General features: G+C 37.7%; 3 protein-coding genes across 3 annotated transcripts in view; 2 read left to right on the top strand and 1 right to left on the bottom strand.

Annotated features, from left to right (window-relative positions):
- The window catches only part of LOC142354753 (uncharacterized), a 255,263-nt gene that overhangs the window by 59,628 nt on the left and 176,904 nt on the right, over positions 1-18,731 (bottom strand). The gene's annotated exons all lie outside the window — the stretch shown is intronic.
- LOC142354426 (uncharacterized) lies at positions 8,274-9,246 on the top strand. The gene is made up of 2 exons (XM_075406721.1): positions 8,274-8,953; positions 9,088-9,246. The coding sequence occupies exons 1-2, from the start codon at positions 8,519-8,521 to the stop codon at positions 9,088-9,090; spliced, it is 438 nt and encodes a 145-aa protein (XP_075262836.1). The 5' UTR covers positions 8,274-8,518; the 3' UTR covers positions 9,091-9,246.
- LOC142354473 (mitogen-activated protein kinase 1-like) overlaps positions 11,685-18,731 on the top strand; it is a 30,099-nt gene continuing 23,052 nt past the window's right edge. The window contains exons 1-3 of the mRNA XM_075406776.1: positions 11,685-11,872; positions 12,467-12,655; positions 14,465-14,728. Coding sequence (XP_075262891.1) covers positions 11,703-11,872; positions 12,467-12,655; positions 14,465-14,728 — 623 coding nt within the window. The 5' untranslated portion in view covers positions 11,685-11,702. The remainder of the gene's footprint in view (positions 11,873-12,466; positions 12,656-14,464; positions 14,729-18,731) is intronic.

Below are 18,731 nucleotides of genomic sequence, written 5' to 3' on the forward strand. Positions count from 1 at the left end.
ACTAGTCACTACTTCACTGACAGGGACTCCAGACGACGACACAAGTCACAACCCACTTCACAGAGGATACAACTCACCACTCACTTCACCCTACCTGTCAACAAGGATGACACATTCATCGTATTTCTGCCACACTTCACAGATTCGGATTTGAAACTTTCAACCCCGGATGGACGTAGCAGTGGAAATACTGAATTTACACCTTCAACCAATCAGAGACTGAGAAGACACTATTCTCTTTTATACAGAGAGAACTGAACTAACTATAGTCAGTCTTTTAGTTAGATACACCATGTGTATACAATTGACTCCGGTGCTATACTTCTTAACCACCGTAATAAGAGAAATTTACTCACAGTCTTTTACAGAGTCGGTTAGTCTCAGAGATAAAGGTAAGTCTACTTCGCGCGCTCAAATAAGTAGCCCTCGCTCTTTATACTTTAAGGCTGTAAAAAGAACCAACACCGGGTCTGCCTTACTTGTGTAAGTTACACATCTGCATAAATGATTCATTTGTTCTCCTGGGCGCTCTATTCTAATAAGAAGGTTGGTTTAAGGAGAACTAATTTGTGTTTAAAAGATTGATAATATTTAAGATATTGTTGAGCAATTTTTGGGTTTTTGGTTCTCTGTAGAGCAATAGAGAAGATCGTTTTGTTCTATAATTTGAAGTTCTATCAATCAAAGAGGCTATGGTAATGTACCAAGGTTGAGGTGCCATCCGGAAGTGACCTCTGATCAGACGAAGTCCAACGCACACGGTGTGTTCCCAGACCAAAATTACAGGGTCTGGGATTTGGTTCGAGCGCACCATAGTATGATCAGAGGTCAATTAGGTCTGTGGATGGTATGATCAGTGGTCAATTCGGTCTGTGGATGGTATGATCAGAGGTCACTTTGGTCTGGGGATGGTATGATCAGAGGTCACTTCAAGATGGGAATGGTGTGATCAGAGGCAGATTCCACCGCACATTAGTGTGATCAGAGACCTTTTCGAACGGATTTTTTTTATATTTTTTTTAACGAAAAATCAAAAATAAAAAAAAAAACAAAAAGCAGCATTCTGATCACAGACACATCTAGAATCTGATGTCTTTGATCAGAATCAAAGTGGTCCAGCTGACAGAACATGCCAGTCCCCTTACAAGAAAACTGAGTTTAACTGTAGAATACGACGGTTTATATGGAAAGCTGTCTAAATTCATCCTTTGAGTTCGAAATATGCAATAATGTATACTAAATAAATTTTTTCTCGGTAGTAGTAGTAGTAAAAGAATTAATTCCTTTTAAGATAAGGTTTAAGAAAACACACATGTATGACTTATGCACGACAAAATGTACAATAACACTTGACAAAATGTGAACACGAACAGTTCATATCATAGTAATTTGATGTTCTGGATTTCAGGTAATTGATGAGGGAACTTTTCAGAGTTTTTAATGGCATTTCGAATGAAGTGATTTTTAACTGGTTGAGCTCGTGTAAAGCTCTAGTTGCTCGGATGAAAATGTTGTCTTCTGAAGAGACCTTGCGTGCTGTAGGGACGCAAAACAGTCCATTCGAGTAAGATCGTGTTGTCAAAGATGTAAAATGAAAGTTACACTGTACGTCAACGGTCCCGTTGTAAATCTTCCAAAGGAATACAATGTCATCTCTGATTAAGCTGTAACACACAGGAAGTAACTGAAGGGATTCTAAGCCTGAAACATATGATGAGCAGCGTATTATCCAACGAAGGACATTATACTGAAAACGTTCAAGTTGGTGTAGCATAGTTAAAGATGGACACCAAACAGGAGCACCGTATAATAAAAAAGGCAGGATAAGGGATCTATAAAGCAAAAGTTTCCTGTGACTCGACACTGAAAAGGGGATATTACGCTTCAGGAAGTTAAAAATTTTGTTGCATTTTGGAAGCTTTGAATCTAAGTGAGCTTTCCAGGATAGCGTACTAGACACAATAAAACCCAAATCTTCAATTTGGTTTTTGAAAGGTAAGTAGTTCGACCCTAGAAAAAATTTAGCCGAATCATGCCCACCAAAATTAAATTACACCAATTAAATAAGGAATTGATGTCCTCCTGCACAAGGAAGAACGATGAGGTGCTGAAAATTTTCAGGTCATCAGCAAAAAGATAACAAACAACTGTTTGCCACATCATCAGCAATGTCATTAACGAAAATAATGAATAACAAAGGATCAAGCACGCCGCTCTGAGGAACTCTTGAATTAACAGGTAAACGAGAAGAAAGACTTTGGTTAATTTTTACACACTGAGAACGGTTCGTTAGATAAGCGTTAAAAAAGTTGAGAAAAGCTGAGTCGAAACAAAAATTCACAAGCTTTGACAAAAGTATTTGATGGGACACAGAGTCAAAAGGTTTTCTTACGTCAAAATAGATAAAACTGGCAGGAGAATTGGTATCACGAGCGTTCATTTTTTATTTGAGGGTTAACCAGAATCGGTTCTGAACTAATTGTTCTCCGTAATACGTTGGTTGCAGCTTTTCAGTTTAAGCGGACTACTATCGAGTAAAGCTTACTGGGACAGTTCGAAAGCGTGATTGTGACGTGACATTAAAATTGTTTGATATCAACTAAATTTTAAATTTTCAAATCGACCTCTGAAGTTTAAGTGTTCAGTTTGCTGTATAAGTGTTCAGTATAAACAGAATCAAGATACATTATCATCTGACTTATTGTACTACGTGACTTCATAAATCCATGTTGTTCACGTTTGATTTGATGCCTTATCCTTGGGTAGATAAAATTGAACAATAATCTTTCAAGTAACAAGGAAAGTTTAGGGAGGATGCTAATGGGACGGTAGTTAGAAATATCATGATGAGGACCAGATTTATGTAAGGGAGTAACGTGTGCTATTTTCCAAAGATCAGGTTATTATTGGGTTTTGACAATCCAGAAGAAAAGGTCAAAAACTGGTGCACACAGAATCTTTGCACATTGGTGAAGGAGGAATGAGGGTAACTCATCGGCACCAGCGGCACTAGAATCATCACACAACTCAAAGAGGAGGAGAGCATCAGATAGAGGGAAATCAAGGTTCATCAATTTGATGCAAGGTTCTTTCAATTGATCAGGAACAGTATGAGAACTCTTGTCTTGAAAAACCGAAGCAAAGAATTTGTTGAATCCCAAGGTTTTCTCTGAATCGGTGACAAAGGATTCATTTCCATGAAACATAACAGGAGGAAATGACGAGTTGAAACCAAAATTTCACAGCAGCTTGTAACATTGTCGTGTTGAAGAGAGATCAAACTGATTGATGAATAATTCTTTATCTAATTCTATAGAATCTGAAATCGATAAGTTGAGTTCTCTCAGTTTTAAGGCGAGTAAAAAAGAAGGATCACTTCCTAATTGCTTAAAAGTGGTTTCTCTTTGATTAATGAGATGAATATTATGTGATGAATAAAACAATGGAGACTTAAGACGGACAGCGCGTTTCAATTTAATTGCATTAGGGAAAGCGTCAGAAATTACGCTGTACCAGTGTCTGGCGCAGAGGTTTTCGGTCTTTTTTGTACACACTAAATAAATCTTAGGTAAATTTACTTTAACGGAGTTAAGGTTAACCGTTTACCTTAACTGTACTTTGACTTTAGTCAAGGTAAAAATATTCCTGAACTTTGTAAAGGTAAAATTACTTTAAATTACTTCAACTTTTTATAACGTTCTGCAAAAAAATTAGCAAAAAAATATTCTTCTTGGAGTCGTAGAAATAGATGAATTAGACTCAAAAAATTTGATCCATTAACCCGAACTTTCGTAAAGGCTCATTTTTGTCTGCCTTCACATCCCTTGAAACGTCGTTATATAGCAGAACAGCACTTCTACTGAAGTATTCTGTGTTTAAAAATTGTGTCCCACATTTTCTGAACTGAAAGCAATTTTTCTCTCAAACCTAAACAGAAAATTTCATATCAACTTTACCATCGATAGCGTATTTGAAAAAATCGTTCCGAAAAAAATTACCTTTTTAATGGATCATTCTTTAAGGTAACTAAAGTAAATTGAGGTAATGCAAAAACAACTGAACGTTTAACGTAATTTAAGGTGTTTAATTGATAGCGGTTAGGTTGACAAGAGTTGGACTAAGAAACGGAGCCTGGTAAAGCAGTAAATTTCCTAAAGTGGACAGAATGGCTTCCAATTGTCTCTGAAACATGCATTGATAGAAGACTTTTAAATGAAATGAGGGACAAAACCGAGCGTTGTGTGTTTGCTGACGCATCTGAAGACACGATAAGCGCAGCGGTCTATTTACATTCACAACGTAAAGAATACTCAGCTGAGCTAGTATTTGTTATTGGAAAATAGAGAGTGGCTGCAGTGAGACATCTTTCAACTCCGCGTTAAGAACTACAAGTAGAAAACATGGCAGTGAGGTTGACAGAACAGATAGCCATGATTCACAAAGTGAAGATACACATTCTTAGCTTTTGGTCAAACACAACTACTGTTTTGCAGTGGATACAAAGCTTCCCTTGTAAGCAACAAATGTTTTTGGCCAATTGAGTGTCTGAGATATTGGAAACAACGGAGATTGCACATTGGCAACATATTAGAGGTATAGACCCAGCGGACATTTTCACGAGAGCAACCAATTTTGACAATTCCGTGAGAAAGGAGTAGCTCATTGCGCCGGCCTGATTGAAGTGACCTGAAATTGAATGGTCAGAGCTAGTGAACCTATTTTTTTTCCTCGGATAAATAGATTATGTCCTCATCAGTCTTCAAGACACAAATTGGAGAAATGAAAGCTGTTATTCACTGGAAAATTTTCGGTAACTTTAAAAGGCTAGTGAATACAATCGCATACGCTGAGCAAGCATCCAGCAAGCATTGAGCAAATCAAAAACAACACCACTTTTAGTCAGAATTAATGAAAGAGAAAAAGTAAAAGCAATAAATTTCTAGCTACTACAATGAGAAAAATTTGGCGAAAGAGTGAAATCTCTCAAAGCCGGAAGAAAATTCAATTCTTCAAAATCTTACATTTCCAAACTTTCATGATGAATAAGGACTTGTTCGTGCCAATGGCAGAATAAGCAAAACTGAGTTGGATCTCAATGCAATACATCCAAGGTTGCTACATTGGAAACATCATATAGCCTTGCGAAAGAGGCGCAATAACAGCCAACACGAAGAACTGAGCAAATACGAAACATAAATCAGCAAGTAATGCGGAACCTAGGCATACAAGACGCTCTATGATCAAACAAGAGCAAGTTTGTTACCTGCAAAAAGAGTAGAGCACAAACAATAAAACAATTGATTGCCGATCTAACCTGGGAGCGGTTAGATGCTCGAACTGTCTCTACAAACGTTGGAGTTCACTATTTTGGCCCTTGCACCCTGAAGATTGGACAAAAAGAACGTAAAAACGGTAATATTTCCTGTTCACGTAGCTAATTTTTAGAGCAGTGTATATAGAACAAAGGTGCCCGAGTTGGGCATTGATAATTGTCTGAAGACGTCAATGCAATTTTTTACACGAAAAGGCAAACCAAATACATTCATCAGCAACTATGGGACTATTTTGAAGCCGACCAAGAGTTTGCCGAGTACAATCCGTCATGGAACAACACAGGGATCATAGTACATCTAATTCGGAGAATGGAGGAATCCTATGGAAGTTCAACCCACCCGTATTTCCAAATTTTGAAGGAGTATAGAAACGGTTAGCCAGATGTTGCAAGAAAGCATTTTATGCAGTGTTGGGGAACATACAAGTCACCGAAGATGTTCTTTCCACTACATTGTGTATTTTTGAGCAGACATTAGGGCAAGACCGTTCCCAATGGAATAAGAGATACCCAATTTTTTATGCCAGTTTCAGTGAATTTTGCTACCTTCAAAACAATTCCGAGAGTGTTGTGCACTGTACAGTGTATACGAAACTCCGAACTCAGTGTTTTTAGAGAACAGTTATATCAGACATAGTTACCTATACCCAATCAAAAGTTCAAAATTGACATGTACAGCAGAATAACTTTGTTCAAAGATATCAAAACCAATGTGTTGCTAACAGACGAAACTCGTTAATTTTGTCTTATTAAAGTAACATACAGTATGTATTGAAGCTAAGTTCTTGAGCCGAAAATTACAAATTATTTTGGTCTCGTTTTTGTATATCTTCTGAATGATTATACAGTTTATCTAACTTTTTCTTGTGAGAAGAAAATAAACATTGATTTTCTCAAATTTTCTCTCTGAGGAACAAGTACATAAATAGAGATACTTTCTGCGAAGCATAAATTCTGTTTTTTTTCTACTGGCTTTAATGAAGCCTAGTCTCGTTTCATATTGGTGTTATTGAAGCGGATTGAGAACTTGAATTGCTTTATACAGGCAACGAAACAGTATGGCAGTCAGACTTTCTGGATCTTGAAGCATTTTACCTTTGTTGAAAAAACAGTGGAAAAATTGCATAGAGATGTCAATTATAGTGCTACAATTTCGAGGACAGGGAATTTCTAAATTTCATTAACTTGAGTTATTAACACAAACTGAACAAAGTTTTGTTTGCTTTGACTTTGAATTTTTTTATTCTGAGCAAAACAAATTTATTGAACACTAAATCTGAAGGATTATTGGGACTCATTGAGTACCAATTATTGCAACGGTAATCTACAGTTTTGAGGATAAAACAGTTCACAAAAGTTTACCGCAAGAACGTAATATCAGGACAGATTTGAGATCGCTAAAACGAACAGAGGTGTGAGGTTCTCCTTGTCTTTGATAGGAGTGTTCAACGAAAAGCAATGGCCTGGATATTCAAGACCAGCAACAGCGTCCTCTCATACAAGGAAAAATTTCAGAAAATCAACATCTTGCCACTGTCTCTATATCAAGAACTTCATGTCGTGTTATTATTTGCAAAAATGTTATCGGGAAAAGTTGATATAGACTGGCAAAGCCATGTCACTCTCGCTGAGGTGGGAACCCGGAGAGCCCAAGTCACTAGAAATTTTATCTGTAAGCAAATGCGGTTGCAGAAGAGTGAGTCAGATTTTTGGTACCGAGCCTGTCACCTTGCAAATCTGTTCAATGATTATTTCAAATATGATATCCTCCTTGATCGAGAGCACAAGAGCAAACTCCTGGAACTCTACAATCGGTTCTTCATATCCCGCTACAACGAATCAGACCCTACAACGAATCAGGCTGCAATAGCTGTAGAGACTTGAATAGACTCATCTTTACGTAAATAACAATAAATTTTGAACAACTCAATAACCGGGTTTTATGCGAACCCGTGGATTACTTTATCCTAAATCCTTTGTCATTATTATTATTATTATTGAGAGCCAAATCACAAAACGTGCAAGCCAATTTACCGAAAGATCCATTTTGTGGAAAACGCATCAAAATCCCAGAAGCAAGTTCTCGTGCTGGCTTTTGAAAAGGGGTAATCTAACTGCCTGAAAACTCTTCCCCTAGCGTGATATCTTTTTGATCTTCCCAAAATAGAATTTATAGATGGACTTTGTCTATGACATGTTTCGAACCAAAAAGGATGACCCCAGTAAATGCGCACATGGTATAAAAGTCTCATTCGCTCGTGATCTGCACTGTGCTAAAGGTCGGTACACCCATTATCCCCACGACCACGGAGACACTTGTCATTCGCCTGGACGTATTTTGCCATGACTTTCGAATCGAGGCTTCGAAGGTGAAACCTTCCAGAGAAATGCTACTACGGCCGATGATTAACACTAGCGTGGATATCATAGTCAAACGACTCTGGGAAAATAGCCAAATGACTCTGAGAACTTCAGAACAGTCTTCGATGTTAAGATCTTCAATTTTCGCGAAATCCTGCCCCAAGAATTTGCCTGTTACAAAAATCAAATTGTTCAATAAACAGTACGAACAACGCATAATAGACGTCGATCACAGCACTTTCGATCAACTAATCTTAGTCTGCACTGGCAGCGCAGGGGCTGTAGCAACAAAAGCTCTAAACTAATCGACACTGAGATCAGCGAAAAGCCCATGGAGCCGCACATTAACGGTGTATACCTCATGGGGACCAAATTAGCTTTGCTCTCCTTCGAAGCTATTTTTGCTGCGACGAAACAAAAGTACCGAAAATTTATCCACGACCATTCGTCATGAGGGACGGCTCCTGACGAATTTCCCTGCCTACGCTTGAGCATAGAAATAGGAACCCCTGACAAGTTATATCATTTTTCGGATCTCCTCCGTTTGTGCCCCCCCCAGTACCTTATGCCCCCAGTTACAGAGCACGTGTTATTATAGTTCTCAGACTGCTCAGACTGCTTATTATAGTTCTCAGCCTGAAGTTCTCAGACTGCTTGTCAACGCGAAGCTATAACATTTTATGCCTCACTGAAACATGGCTGACTCCTGATGTTCAAAACTATTCGCTCTTCCTACCTGCATACACGATCTACCGAAATGACAGAATACCATGCGAACACGAAACGAAACACAGTGGCGTACTTATAGCAATCAGATCGACTATTATGCACGAACAAATTTTGATTGACCTACATCTTGAGGATTTTGTGGTGATTAGTGTACAAACAAAACCACAGCCGACTCTCATATGCTGTTTGTACAGCCCCCCATCAGACAGCGACTACACCTGGTCGCCGCAACAGTTAGAAATTCTGCTCTCCAAAATATCAAATCATGCTAAAAGAATAGGCTACCAAGGCGTGTTCATTTGTGGAGACATCAACTTCTCCAAAACAGACTGGAACAACATGAGCTCCAATTCCGAGTGTGAAAACGCTGTTCTGGATGCTCTTTCGGAATACAATTTCCTGAACTACTCAAATCTTCAGTTAGACGTCATTCTGGCCAACAACCCTGACCAGATTGTCAAAACTGATCTTGACACCGATCTTTACAACTGTTACGCACTAAACGGCAAGCCATGTGCTGATCATCTACCGGTCAGTGTTACAGTAAACGCATTCCATAGCGAACTATACATTCCTCATCAAGTCAAATATGCCTTTAAGAAAGCGGATTGGGACGAATTGAATAAGGCTATAGTAGACAGTCCTTTCAACCCTTACTGTTTCAGTAATCTCGATTTCCTTGTCAAAAAATGGTACGAATGGATCTTCAGCCTCATCGATCATTTCATTCCGAAAGTTACAAGACACAGGTCAACGCTTCCACCTTGGGTATCCAGCCGTACCTCACACCTGATGAAGAAGTTAGCTACAAAAAAGAAGCAATGGGTCTCTCCGGTCTTGTCAAAACTCCTGAAGTTGAAGAAAATGGAGCGTCAAATAAAAGAAGCCGCAAATGAAGATTTGAAAATGTTTGAAACCGAAATCTTTCAAAGTCGACAGTTCAGCAACATCGAGAAGTACCTACGTTGTGTTCGCAAGTCACCAAACGTTCCTCCTGTCGTCACTCTGTCCACTCAAAAAGCCGAAACTGACCAAGAAAAGGCCAAATTATTCAATCAGTTTTTCCAAAGTGTTTTCAACGAGAAGCAACATCACTGCATAACTTTTGAGAACAGAGGCCTCAATAGTCTCCTTTTCTCCGAAACAGAAATCCAGCACATATTGGAACACTTAACTCTGAACAAGTCTACGGGACCTGACAACATCGGAAACATTGTTTTAAAAAAGTGCGCCTTCTCACTCAGCAAGTCACTCCTCCTCCTATTCCAAACAATCTCGAATAAAGGAATCTTCCCCAGATACTGGAAAATCAGTCAAGTTACGCCAGTGTTCAAAGGGGGAAACAAATCAGACACTACTTGTTATCGACCGATTAGTTTACTCTGCTGTGTGTCAAAAGTCCTTGAGCGTCTCATCTTCAACACACTATACAAGTTTTGCCAACACCGCCTACACGAAAACCAATATGGATTCCGAAAAAATAGGTCAGCAGTGGTACAATTGTTGGTCTACCTTGATTCAATTTACCAAAAGTACGATGACCCCACAGTAGACAACCTGACAATTCTGTATCTCGACTTTGCTAAGACCTTCGATAAAGTACCGCATGACTTGCTTATACTGAAACTCCAGTCCTTTGACATTGGCGGAAAGTTGTTGCAACTCATAAGCTCCTACTTGAGCGACAGGGAGCAATATGTTAAAATAAATGCGGAAACATCCACTCCAGTAAGTGTCAGCAGTGGAGTTCCACAAGGCTCCATTCTCGGACCACTGCTCTTTCTGCTGTTCATAAATGATCTACCAGCTTCAGTGTCAAATTGTGAAAGTTTTGGATATGCCGATGATTTCAAGATAATTGCACTGACTCAGAGCCAACTCACGATTGGTGCCATGACTATACAGAATTGGTGCTCCGAAAACAAAATGCAACTGAACACCTCTAAATGCAAGCTCCTCAACATAAAAGGCACTTTGACAGCAGCAATAGACAACCTTGAAATTGAACCGACGAATCTTCAGCGCGACCTAGGACTATGGATCACCTCAAATCTCACGTGGAACGATAACTGTACCACGAGAACGAAGAAGGGATTAAGTGCACTGTTCCAACTGAAACGAAACCTGTCTACAAACAGCACGCGAAACAGTAAGCTAAATTCTTACGTTGGTTACGTTGTGCCAGTCCTGACCTACTGCTCTCAAGCATGGCAGCAGAACAAGTCGAATCTTGCGAAGTTTGAAAGGGTGCAGGAGATTGCTACCAAGTGGATACTGAATGCAAGTTTTGAATACAAAGATCGACTTCTACAGCTAAAGCTGCTGCCTCTCAGCTTATATGTCGAAATGCACAATCTCCTGCTTCTGATATCATTGGATAGAAACGAATACGACGTTGTTGTTGATCTACCTAGAGTCACCGAAGATAAAACTCGACAGCATACAAGAGGAGAACTGGCGATCGGAACGAATCGACTCTACAAAACCGATGAAAACTTCTTCCATCGTACAAAATTATTATACAATATTATTATCAGAGTGTACACCAGCTACGGAAAATATCTCAATAAAAACACCATCTCCAAAATCTACTGGGACTACTTTCTGAGAAAATATGACAAGAGGGACAAATGCACTTGGCGAATTGTTTGCAAATGTGACCACTGCAATAACTGGAAAAAACTAGACTAAACTAAAACTACCTTTGGACTGAACTCATGTGGGTCTAACAAACCCTTGGATTTATTTATGTTTAAATCCTAAAGCCTTTACTACTACTACTACTACTACTACTACTACTACTAGTGTAAATCACTATTCAAAAATTTGTGCGTCTAGGGGGTGCAAATAATATGCACCCACTAAGCTGAGGGGGCACAAACGGAACAGATCCCGTTTTCCAATAAAGACAGTTTTTGCAACATCAAGTAAGTACTCTGATGCGTTCTCATTAAATATTTCTTTCATCAGTTCTGTTGGATCAAGTCTGTATATATACGGATAACTACAATTTTTTTAAAAAAAATTGCATGCGTTAGTATGCTTTTTGTGGGAGATTTTCTATCCTTAAATTTTACTCCAAGCTGCATCTTTATCTTAGAGTAAAATTTAAGGATAGAAAATCTCCACAAAAAGCATACTAACGCATGCAATTTTTCTTGAAAATTGTAGTTATCCGTATATATACAGACTTGATCCAACAGAACTGACGTATATATCACTGTTTCTTAGTGACTACCATCGGTCTACTGTGCATAAATATTGTCGTCCTGATTTTCAGATGAAGATGAACTTAATTAACTTAGAACAACGTGTGCGAGGCCAGCCTTTTCAAGTAGCGCCGAGGTATATAAATCTAGATTTCATCGGCGAAGGTGCTTATGGCTGCGTTGCATCAGCTACAGATACAGAGGCCCAAAATCCAAATAAAGTTGCCATCAAGAAAATCAGGTCAGAAAGGGAAACAAGATATAACAAAAATTAGCATATGAGAATATTTTTGGTGTGTTATTTGTTGTGAATAAGTCTATGCTATTTTTTTAAACAAATTTGCGTAAATAAGTTTCCCTCTTCTTGGAAACTGGTTCCTCTGCCTCAGAAGGTTTCGGTCGCTACGAAAAAACCGAACCAACTGAAAATTTATCCGCTCTTATCGCTAATGGAGGCCGTCTGAAAGGTTTCTACTGTTTGTTTTTCTTCAGCTTGTGCTCAATTTTCGCATGTAACCCCCGCCAGGTTTTTTTACCTGGTTTTATTTCTCCATAGACGTCGAGCACAGCACTTTCAACCAACTAATCTTAGTCCGCACTGGCATAGCAGGGCCTGTAGCAACAAAAAGTTTTTGTATGGTTCATTTCATGCGATTAGCAGATTCATTGTTTTTCTTTATCCATTGAAAGTTTGGTATTTACATATGCGGACATAATTAATTTACTTTTTTATTCGAGTATTAGAAGGGTGAAAGCCCCTACCCTTTTAGAGGAGGGGCTTTCTCTTAATTGAAATCTTCGAGTATTTCGTGGTATTCGGGTTGTTTTGTTTCAGTCCTTTCGAGCACCAAACATATTGTCTGAGAACGTTGCGAGAAATCAAAATCTTAACTAGGTTTCAACATGAAAACATCATTGCCATTGACAACCTATTTGCCTATCCTTGGACCGACAACTGGCAGGACCTCAAAGATGTTTACATAGTTCAAGAGCTCATGGAAACAGACATGTTCAAGTTAATGAAGTAAGCATTTGCAATATGTCATAGAAGTGTATGTTAGACATGGTTTTCATCGTACCGAGCGATAGAGGATCTTTCCTATTATAGCCCTGAACGAAAATATATAGATGTGGCAATTGGCTGTACGGTTTCTACTTCTTTTCACCCCGCTTCATTTAACCCCGCATATCTTAACCCATATCATTAAACCCTTCTGTCATTTCACCCCTCTATCATTTTACCCGCCAATTAGCAGTCGACCTAAAAGGCATGCTTTGACATAATTAAGTGGATAACTTAATCCCATGTTTGGTTGCCACAGTTTCATATGAAGTACCACGGGCCGCTGAGGCATGGCCAAGTGATTACTTTGCTAAATTAATAGTCATAATAATTTATAATTTTTAAAAACCGGGGTGAAATGATAGAGGGGTGAAAAAGCTACACACCGGCTTTACGTTACATACCCAGTAAGCTGGAGGGGTGGGGACTATAATTGGTTAACCTGATTGCATAGATTGAAGCGAGGGCAGTAGACCACAGCATGTAATCCTTAATAATGAGCGTTCAAACGCAATTGTCTATGACTCTTAAAAGCATGCTTGACTTGTGTGCCCGTTATAGTAATCCTAATATAAGCAAAATGCCCTCTTATGCTGATGATTACGTCTGTCCTTATTCAAATACTTTTATTTTTACGGATAAAAGTCACGCACATCTGAAAAAGAACCAAAACAGCTGAAGAAAATGTCATAGTTTTTTTCTTAAGATACAGAAAATTTTTAACGAACAAGATCTAGACAAATGCTTGAAGCCTAGAGCGAAATCTTCTGAAAATTTTCCCAATAGCCTGTGCTGCTGTTACATTCGGCTCAGTGATTATATAATGATTACGCCCCCGCTTTATTTCTTGTTACATATTAGAGTGCTATATAACAACACGTAATATACTGCTGGAGGTCATGAGCGACACTTGACGAATAGAATATATCCATTTTTCGATTTCCCCCCGTACTCTTCCCCGCTTATTATACTTGACTCCTACGCCCACGTTATCTTTCAATTGCACGCGGTGGAGCATTATTTAATAATGCTTATTTTACAACAGTATCTGACTGTCGTATACGTGAGTATAGCTGTACGAACAAAAGTGTTCATGGATATCAAAACAAAGGCCTACTAATAGTTTCCATAAATGGGATTTTCTAATTTCCTGAAGAGGTGAAATTGAAAAAAAATAGTCATGTACGGATCTTAAATAATGTTTTAACTCTGTTATAACTTCTTCGGATTCGTTCTCTTGATTCAATAACTCGAATTCGATGGAAAATTGAAAATCCTAATGAATCAGTTTGCCAGTTTTGATCGTATAACTTTCCCGAGAGGGGTACAAAACGGAGAAGATCATCACTTTTCTTTGTGGTAGTAGTTGAGTCTTTTGGTGCTGAATCTTTTGTGGCGTAATCAGATTATGTGCCCATTACATCTATTAAAATAATTGTATTTCGTTTTGAAATATTTACAGAAAAGTGTACTGATAGTTTTGTTGAAGTACATCATCTTACTTTAAATTCAATCAATGTAATAATTAAAAGTCTCTCTTTCAATCGACATTCTCGAGGAAAGGAAATTTTAAATTGATTTAAATTTTTACGTTGTTTACGTTTATACCAAGGCATATACATAAATGATTGGAATAGTTCAATGGAACTTGTGCACCTACCCAAATAGCCATGAAGGGCTTGTTTCATTGATGCTCTTAATATTCGCGCTAACATTGGAACGCAATGCTTGAATCAAATATTTGCTCAATGATGTTTTTGTACGTTTAAGAACGCAGGCCTTATCGGCTGAACACATTTGCTACTTCGTATACCAGATTCTTCGCGGCCTCAAGTACATCCATTCCGCAAATGTCATCCATCGAGACCTCAAACCAAGTAATCTTTTGGTAAACACATCCTGTGATCTTCGCATCTGTGATTTTGGGCTGGCCCGCATCGCAGAGCCTCAAGATGACCAAACGGCTGGGTTTTTAACAGAATATGTTGCTACAAGGTGGTACAGGGCACCAGAAGTCATGCTGAACAGCAAGCAGTAAGTACATGTTACTTTTAGTGATATTTTGGTAACTAAAAACTCGAGTGCAGTTGTTGCCGCAGTGAATGTTTACTAACTGTATTACAATGAGTATTTTTCTTAGGTTTTTTTTATTAATTCTGGAGAAATAAAGATAAAAAGGCTGGCGTTAAAAGTTAATTGAGTTAGTTTCTTGTTTTAATCTTAAGTTTGATCGGGATAGGCGTCAATATAGACCAGACAACATAGCAAAATTAACTTTTACGAAAAATAAATTTTCTGCACTTCAAAAGCCTTGTATTAATCTTGTATTAAAAGTTTCTCTCCTAGTTCAAACGTTTTCTAAAATGGAAAATATACGAGATGCTGCGTTTTTCTTTTCTTCAGTCATTATTTTAACCTTTTTGTTAGCGCGTCATGGGGAAAATACAACATCTTTTTATAGCTCATTGAAGCCAGTTTTGATTATTATTTTCCAAAAATGCAGCAGGATTTCGGCTTGGGGGATTCGCCGTCATCACTTTTCTAGTGTCTTAATAATTAAAACGTTAAAATCTGTTTTTTAATTGCACTCAAACGCCTGAAGCAATTATTTTAGTCCTGTTGGTCTTCTTTATGCTATTTCTGTCTGAGGCTTTAAATTTGTGACTTTTTCAAGCTTGGTTTTTGCACGATTTAAAATTTTTTCGCAGAATTTCAGCCCCTAACTTACATTGTGGTAGTTTGCTACTAAATGACATATCTTAAGTGTACTAAAATTGGTTTCATTTTAAAGTTTGTTTTATTTGAAGATTTTAACATTTTTCCGCGGGCACAATTGGCTGACGCTTGTGATTTGAGAGCAATTCTACCGACAGTAGTCGGCTGTCTTGAATCGCTTTTGAACGAAGTCTGAAGCAATCATTCTAAGCGTGTATCCAAGATTTTTTGCTTGATTATTTTCTACAATGTTTTTTTGTTCCGCTTTTCATGTTTTTTTTTCAAATGGTTGTCTTTTTAACTGATGACTATATATATTGCAACTTGTTTCTCCAATAGTTGTTTCGGAGTCGTGTTAATTTCCTGATATTGTTTCAAAATTTTTGGTAAATTAACTAGTAGGCTCATTTTATTAATTGAGTGGTTGGCTGGGCACTGAGTGAATGTCTACTTCGAGTCGGTTTCGAGTCAAGTCTTTGATCGATCGGTGTTTTTTAATCGATGACTTTTATTTTTATGAATAGGATGTGTTTTAGAGAAGTCAAATACATGTGAAAAGAAATGTTTAGGTCAATATGTTTAACAAAAGGCAGAACCAGAATTTAGAGCTATTTTTCGAGTATTGTTCTGAGAGAACGAGAAAAATAGGTGTTAAAAAATTTTGCGCTAAATAGATACTTCAGTATCTAGATACTTTAACCTAATTGTGATAAACTTATTGAATAAATTAAGATGAGTTATGAACAAACCGGCAATGACGTCAATGGACAACCACCTGTTCTCCAGTACATGGATCGCACCCCCATGATGAAGGTAAGTGCAAGCAAAAGAGGTTGCTCGGAATTGAGTCCGCTTGAAGAAAGATCGATGGAAGAAGTCATTCAAAGCGCACTTGCAGCTCAAATGCCAGTATTACTGCAGGCACTCAAGCAGAAGTTCGGAATTCGGTATCAGCAGCCATCAACGATGCAATTGCCAAGTTTAAAGATGAGTTCGCTCAAAAATTAATTGTGCAAGAAGAAAGATGTAACTTGAAGTCCCTATCCGAAGCCGAGCTACTGGAAAGTTACAACAGGCGTGATAACCTTAAGGTTATTGGACTGCCTGAGGTTATCGAGGATGATGGAAAACCTGAAGCGTACGCGAAGACTAGCAAGGAACTTGTTAAACTTAAAGTTTCAAAAATTGAGATGCTGAAGAAGAAGAAAAGTTTGGAGAATCTCGTCGGATACGCCAATATTAAAGTGTTTGAAGATATTAGTCGTCCCTGTTTAGCTTTTTTTTAACCTAATGAAGCACAATAATCGTATTGCAATGGTTTGGAGAAAGTAACAGTGGCCCGAAAAAGTAACATATTTTACCAATACAAGAATGAAAGATCTATTCAGAAGATAACGGGACAATATGAAGGTGATGAACTAGGCTACCAATTGCAAGATGTGAAAAACTGTTTTTATTTTCAGCGGCATTTCTCCGGCAGAGAACTGCACAGAGAATGATCCTAAATCAGTTGTATCTTCATGTGATAGATCCTATTTACCAATTTCCATACTAACTGTTAATGTTCGTTCTTTAAAAAACACTTAAGCGATTTGGAAGCACTTGTTCATAGTCTTGAGTCTCCTCCAAGTGTTATATGTCTCACTGAAACTTGGTTGACTGGAAACGATGACATCGATTCCTTATTAGTTCCAGTCTATAATAATTATGCAATTAATAATAGGAACACGCTTGGCGGAGGTGTAATGATTCAAATTGAGGATCCAATATCCTTGTTGGAAACACATTCAACAGATAAGGACGAGACTCTTTGGGTCTCTGTTCAATACAAAAAATACAGATATAACTTGGCTACTGTCTACGATCCTCCAAGAACAAATAAAATAAAATTCGTCGAAAAACTGGATAAATTTGTGAATGATTTAACTTCCATAAATTGTCCTACCGTTATAACTGGAGATTTTAAAATCGACACTCATGTAAAGAATCAATTACTTTTAAATTATCTTTGCACGATATCTGCTAATGATTTTGAGAGTGCTAATCTTGAAACTACCAGGGAAACTTCTACCTCCGCAACTTGTCTAGATCATTTTATATATCAAAATTTTGCCAGCCCTGAATTTAGTGTACTAATTCATGAAAATTTTTCAGATGACTATCCCATCCTAATAAAGTGGCCAATTAGTGTTGATACTGAACAAAACTATTTGCCATTTAGAGGCATAAGCGTTTTAAACTATCAAGGAAAACGGTCGAATTATTTAACTGTTTTAGACTGGAACCTAAGGAATTAATGTGACTTTTTCGAATCTGATAGTACCAATGAGCTGTTCAACAAATTTAACAACCTTTTTCTGGAAATCACTAACAAGTATGCCCCTCTTAAATGCTTGGCTGATAAAAAATCGAAAGTACCAAAATGGTTTACAAACACTCTTAAACATCAGTGCTTCAAAAAAAAACAAAGCACATCGAAGTCTAAAACAAAATCCGAATAACAATGAAGCAGCAAAAAATTCAAATTGTTACGCGACAAGTTTGGAAAAAGTGTTAAAAAGCTAAAAAAAGATTTTTATGCACAAAAATTTGAATCATGTATTGGAGACTCAAGGCAAACATAAGTTACTCAATGATATTAAAGGAACAACTCGAAAAAGTTCACAAGTCCCTGCGTTGAATACATGCAATGCACGTTGCACTGATCCAAGCAGCGCTGAGATTGCTGAGGAATTTAACACATTCTTCACCAATGTTGGTCCGAAGCTGAAATATAACATTAAACACGTTCCTTTAACTAAGATGGACGAAAATAATCACTCAATGTATCTAAAGCCATTAACCTGTGACGAGGTTAGGGAAATCATTGATAATCTAGATTAAAAAATCTCTTCTGGTGATGATGATATCTCAAATGGCATAGTTAAGTTATCATCAAATGTTACGATTCCATACCTAACCCAGATAATCAATAAATCTTTTGAAGGAGTTTTTCCCGATGATCTGAAAAAGGTCAAAGTCATTCCTCTTCACAAGGGTGGATCAAAACTTGATGAAAGTAACTACATACCAATTTCTCTACTAATTGTGTGGAGTAAAATTATAGAACGTGCTTTGTTCATTCGCATATGGAATATCATAATCTGTTTTTCAATAGGCAATTTGGGTTTCGTTCCAAACACAGCACAATTGACGCTCTAGTTGAATTAGTTGAAAAAATATGATTGAACTGCAAAATGTAAAAGCTATAATATTCTATCTTGATCTTTAAAAAGCTTTTGGTACCATTGAGCATGATATCTTATTGAAAAAGATCGAAAAT

This window comes from Convolutriloba macropyga, chromosome 15 (genome assembly GCF_964194025.1).
Source record: "Convolutriloba macropyga chromosome 15, txConMacr16.3, whole genome shotgun sequence".
Classification (NCBI taxonomy): domain Eukaryota; kingdom Metazoa; phylum Xenacoelomorpha; order Acoela; family Convolutidae; genus Convolutriloba; species Convolutriloba macropyga.

Bases quoted from the DNA above. Each gene is read 5' to 3' on its own strand.
- LOC142354426 (XM_075406721.1), top strand. From the start codon at position 8,519: ATGCACGAACAAATTTTGATTGACCTACATCTTGAGGATTTTGTGGTG.